The 5,649-nt window shown below is 35.3% G+C and overlaps 1 protein-coding gene across 1 annotated transcript; it reads left to right on the forward strand.

Annotated features, from left to right (window-relative positions):
- Positions 1-4,339: 4,339 nt before the first annotated feature.
- On the forward strand, positions 4,340-5,278 carry LOC150057527 (olfactory receptor 2L13-like). Its single transcript, XM_090339734.1, has one exon. The coding sequence runs from the start codon at positions 4,340-4,342 to the stop codon at positions 5,276-5,278; it is 939 nt and encodes a 312-aa protein (XP_090195860.1).
- Positions 5,279-5,649: the final 371 nt, after the last annotated feature.

Here is a 5,649-nt window from a genome sequence, read left to right on the forward strand (position 1 = left end):
TGTTGGAGATTTTTGTCTCTGTGGTCATGGGCACTGGGGATCAATTAGAGAAAGGTGAGGAACATTTAAGGCTCTACCACAGAATGCTTTGCAAATAAAATTGAGGAACTTGTTTTGTGTCTTTCATCAGTAGATCCCTAGCCATGAAATAAGAAACATTGTTCTGCAGTTATTCTTAGTTTTTGTTAAATGAAATAATGATAAAAGAAGGATGTTTTAAAAAAGAAATGCTGAAAATATTTAAAGTTATTTTCTGAATTCAACATGACAACATGATATTGACTGATGGTGTCAGTAGTGAGTAGTGCCTGTCACATTCTAATCCTGTGAATTTCTTTTTTAAAATAATTTTATTGTGATGAATAGAAGGGTTACATTATATTCACCATATAGAAGGTGCATAACTTCACAAACATTGATTCCCTTTCTTATGACATGGTCCCCATTTCTCTCCCACCCTGCCCCCCGTTTATCTTGATTTACCCCCTTCCCTATCCAGTTTCAAATAACCAATTAAACACATATAAAATATATCAGATAACAAGGTGAAAAATTGTAACAATATGAGATAACCAAGGGATGGCAAAAGAGATGAGCGATAACAGTACATTAAGGACATCCTGTGAATTTCTTCTTTCAGGGAATTCGTCACATAAGAACAGATAAAAAAAATGTTTGATTGTGTTGTAAATTTAATTGCCATGACCTTGCTGTACCTCTGGAAGATGATGTGAGCACAGCATCGTGTTGAAACATTTTTTAAAGAAATTAAACGGATTGTCAGAGGGACATGATGTCATCATCAAGCTACTTCCTCACTTAAATTTCAAACTCAAGAACTTTGGAACAGGTGAGTCCATGTGAAATCATTGAACTGATTTAGTTGTGTTAGGTTTAAGTAACAATTCTAAAGGTTTTTTTTCTGATGAATCCAAGTCTGAAGGAGAAGGAATATTCAATTTCCCATCAAATTGGAAAAGCTAAAAATGAGCTCATAATGTGATTTATATATAGATAACTTATTAGAATTCTATAAGAATTCCTCTTGATATTTGACTGTAATTAACTCATCAAATGCCTCTCTGTATGAGACTTCTCAATGTCTACGTTATAGAAAGAAAACGTATACTTAAAATTCTTAAGGATCTACTATGTATGGATGACAGACAATTCAGTATATTCTTTGTTTCCAGAATATTTATGAAATTGTAGTGGTAGAGTAAGATGAAAATCTGACAAATATTTTGTTTACTTATTTTGTGTTGATTGCATTATTTAGCAAAATAAATTGAAAATTAACTGTTGCCACCCTTATATATGCTAAATATAGCCAAATGAGCCCTTTTATAAATGATCCATGAGTTTAGAAGTGTGTTTCCTAGAAAGTTCAGGGGAAAGATTGCTTTTAGATGTAATTAAATTACAGTAAGTACATACTTATTATAAAGATGTAAAAGAGTATAGTTTTTATTTAAACTGTGCTCACACATAATAAAATTGTTGCTGTGCATAAATGAAAATACACCTAAAATAAAAACATAAGTGTTCTGGATTTATAAATGTCCATTTCCCTGGAGTATAAAAACATGAAATTATTTGCTATTTGTTCTTGAAAATTTTCTTTTTAGGAAACAAATTAGATATCTAAGTAACTATTACCAACACATCTTTATGATTGCTCTAGGTTTTCATCTGAGCAACAGTGAATCTAAATGCATATATGGTCTCCTTTCAACATCATTGAGCTATGGAATATGTAAGTATGTCAACATTGAACAGACTCTGTGTCTGGGGATTCCCACTGGAAAGACCTCTTTTTGGAAAGTCTACTTGTAAGTCTCTTTTTTTACATTTAATTGTAGGTTAAACAAATAAATGAAGTAAGCAATCTAAAATAGTAATGCTTGTTTTCAGAGTAGGTATGCCAAAAAAATATTTTTATAGCCACCTCAGCAGTTTACTCATTTGAAAAAATTCATTTATTTTTAACGATAATATTTGGGTCATTTTTCTGGGTAGATATGCTGAGGGCTGTCTATGCAATTGGAAGGATGCCACACGATAGTTACCAAAAGAATCATTAGATACTCTCCTTTTACCAAGTAGGTAACCAGATGCCCTGTCGTGTCAAGACAAGGAGCTCCCCAGTGTCCATAATTTTAAGCTCAATGAGGCACACAGATACAACTTTCAAAATTCTATTATCTGATGTCATATAGAACCAAATCTCATTTCTCATTTCTTCCTAAACAAATACACCTACATCTTGTCATTGCTGTTGTTCTCACAAATTGCTAGCAGTGTATTTTCCCCTTTCTTCTCACTGAAGGTAGAATATTCACCAAGACTATTTGCTCCAGTATAACCTTGGTATATTAGGTACTAAGAGATTCTAATCTACCTGCGTACTCATCCATTGATATTTTTCCACATAGCATCATATTATGTGTTTACTTTTGTTGTTCTTTTTTTCTGCCGGTGGTTAGTGGTAGTGGTGGTGGTGGTGGTGGTGTGTGTGTGCTAGCACAGATGGGGCCAAATAGAAACCCTACTACACTGTTGGTGGGAATGTAAACTTTTGTAATCTCTAGGAATGAGTATGGAAGTTCCACAAGATCTTTAAATGCACAACTGCCCTATGATCCAGCAACTCCACTGCTAGCATTTAGCGAAAAAGATTACTAGCCAGGATATAGCAAAGCCTCCAGCACAACCATGTTTGTTGTAGCACTATTCACTATAGGCAACAAATTGAATTAACTCAAGATTCCCCACAAAGGGGGAATGGATGGAGAAAATGTGATAAGTACATATAATTGAATGTTACTGGTACATTAGAAAAACATGATTTTACCAATTGTCAGATATGCCTTCAGTGGAAGAGCTCATGCATATAAATTGAAATAAGTGAATTGACCATTATTAATTCAAAACACGAAAGCTCATAATCTCTCAGGTTTAGAGGAGTAAGTGAAGAAAGAGATATATAGAGTAGTGATAAAGTGAAATAACAGATGTAACATTCCCAATCTAAAGCATGAGCACAGAAAAACAAAACAACCAGAAGGAAAATTTGTTCCTTTCTTTACCTTTACTCTAAATGATCAGATTTTTTTTCTCATTTCACTTAAGTGACAGCTAGAGAGCAAAAGTGAAAATATTAATGGACTGGAAATGTACCAATACCTTACTTTTCTTCTTGAACAGCTTTAAAAATATTTCATGTTTCAATGACAAACTTCAGGGGAAAAATGAAGCAGTGTCCTACTGCATTTATGTGCTCTGCCCAGAATCATGATGTGGAACCAGGCACAATTGTGTGTTAAAAATGGCATATAAGAATATTGAATCAAACTAGGTCCAGATTTATATGACACATTATCAAGGTATTTTTATTTAGCAGCCACAGTCTGCACTTCTGTTTTCAAATATGTAAACTGCACATCATTGGAGTGCTTAGTGTTAGGAAAATGAAGACAACTAATGCCTAAATTTTCATCATTCGTATTTTGCAGAATTGTAATAAGTGAGGTAATAGGAAGAAAAGTCCACATCAGTTATATGATGTGCTTTCTTGCTTTCTACAGCAAGAATATAGGAGTGCCTATATATTTGCATATAGTATAGTCACTATTCATATTAAATTTCCACAGTAATATATTCATTATAAGCTTTTGGACAACACCTTAATAATAACCAAGTTATACTTTCCAAAAAGAATTTCCTAATTTGAATAAAAGAAAGAAGGTATCTTATATCCAGCTTTTCAGACTTTTGTATGATATCAAACAACACATTTTTTAAGAAGAAAAAAAGGCTGAGCAAGAATGTAAAGTCCTGAGTGCAAGCCACAGTTCTGTAACAATATGTAGATAGATAAATAGGTAGGTAGTTAGGTAGATAGATAGATAGATAGATAGATAGATAGATAGATAGATAGACAGACAGAAATTTAGTAAATATGGCCTTTAGTTTACAAGATTTGTTTTGATACTTCAGATGTCAGGTTCTCTTAATTGTTTATGAAGTAAATTCTTATCTAATAGTCATATTTTTTGCCAGTGATTTCCACTTTAAAACAATAAACCTGTCTCTGACTTAGTGCCAGACAAAAGTTTGTCAAAATGAAGACAAAATATACAATCCATTCCAATCAACATATGAAAGCTATCATGTACTCCAAAAGGAAAACCCACTTCATCCTGATGAAGCCTTAACAAAAACAATTCCTGCATTGTTTTTTTTGTTGTTGTTTTTATTTTCTTTTTTTCAGACTCAGTGATGATTTGTGAAGTTTGTTTTTATGTTTCTTTTTGAGAAAATAATGGATCATACCTTCATGGAGAAATGGAATCGAACTTCAAGTGACTTCATTCTATTGGGGTTGTTGTCACCGAATCAAACTGGTCTGATTCTCATGCTACTCATCATCTTTGTGTACTTTGTTGCTTTATTTGGTAACTCAGCCATGATCCACCTGATACGAGTGGACCCCCGGCTCCACACCCCCATGTACTTGCTCCTCAGCCAACTTTCTCTCATGGACCTCATATCCATTTCAACCACTGTTCCCAAAATGGCTGTCGACTTCCTCTCTGGGCAGAAGACTATCTCGTTCCTCGGATGTGGGGTGCAAATCTTCTTCTTTGCGACCATGGCATGTTCTGAAGGATTGCTGCTGGCCTCCATGGCCTATGACCGCTTTGTGGCCATCTGTCACCCCCTCCACTACCCCATTCGCATGAGTAAACTTATGTGCGTGAAGATGATCATTGGTTCTTGGATACTAGGCTCTATCAACTCAGTGACACACACAGTCTATGCTCTTCACATTCCTTACTGCAGGTCTAGGGCCATTAACCATTTCCTGTGTGATATCCCAGCCATGTTACCACTGGCCTGTATGGACACCTGGGTCTATGAGTATGTAATTTTTGTGAGCACCTGCCTGTTCCTCCTCTTTCCTTTCCTTGGAATCACTGCTTCCTATGGTCGCGTCCTTTTTGCTGTCTTCCACATGAGCTCAGTAGAGGGAAGAAAGAAAGCCTATACCACATGTTCCACACATCTTACTGTGGTGACATTTTACTATGCACCTTTTTTCTACACTTATTTTCAGCCCTCTAATGTCCGCTCCCCAACAGGAGATAAGATTCTAGCTGTCTTTTACACCATCCTCACCCCCATGCTCAACCCAATTATCTATAGCTTGAGGAACAAGGAGGTTCTCGGAGCCATAGAAAGAGTGCTTGGAATGGTCTCCACCAAGAAACAATAATTTTTCTATTCCATCTCCTCCATATTGCCCTTCTTCATGCTCAACTAAGCACTAACAAAACTACTTCTTAGTGAAAATATTCTATGAGCGATATATGTATCAAGGTTTTTCAGTCATACATATGAAAGTAACAGTAAATACTATCTGGATATTATATAAATTAGCATAATATATTACCTATATATTTAATGTTAGTATATTTAATTAAATCATTACAAGCGGGGCTGGGAGTGTGTTCCAGTGATAGAGTGCTCACCTAGCATGCACAAAGCCCTGGGTTCAATTCCTGGTTACCACATACACAGAAAAAGCCAGAGGTGGCACTGTGGCTCAAGGGGCAGAGTGCTAGCCTTGAGCAAAATGTGTCCAAG

The sequence above is a fragment of the Megascapheus bottae genome, chromosome 10, assembly GCF_031878675.1.
Source record: "Megascapheus bottae isolate mThoBot1 chromosome 10, mThoBot2.hap1, whole genome shotgun sequence".
NCBI lineage: Eukaryota > Metazoa > Chordata > Mammalia > Rodentia > Geomyidae > Megascapheus > Megascapheus bottae.

Coding starts and splice junctions, on each gene's coding strand:
- LOC150057527 (XM_090339734.1), top strand. CDS start 4,340: ATGGAGAAATGGAATCGAACTTCAAGTGACTTCATTCTATTGGGGTTG.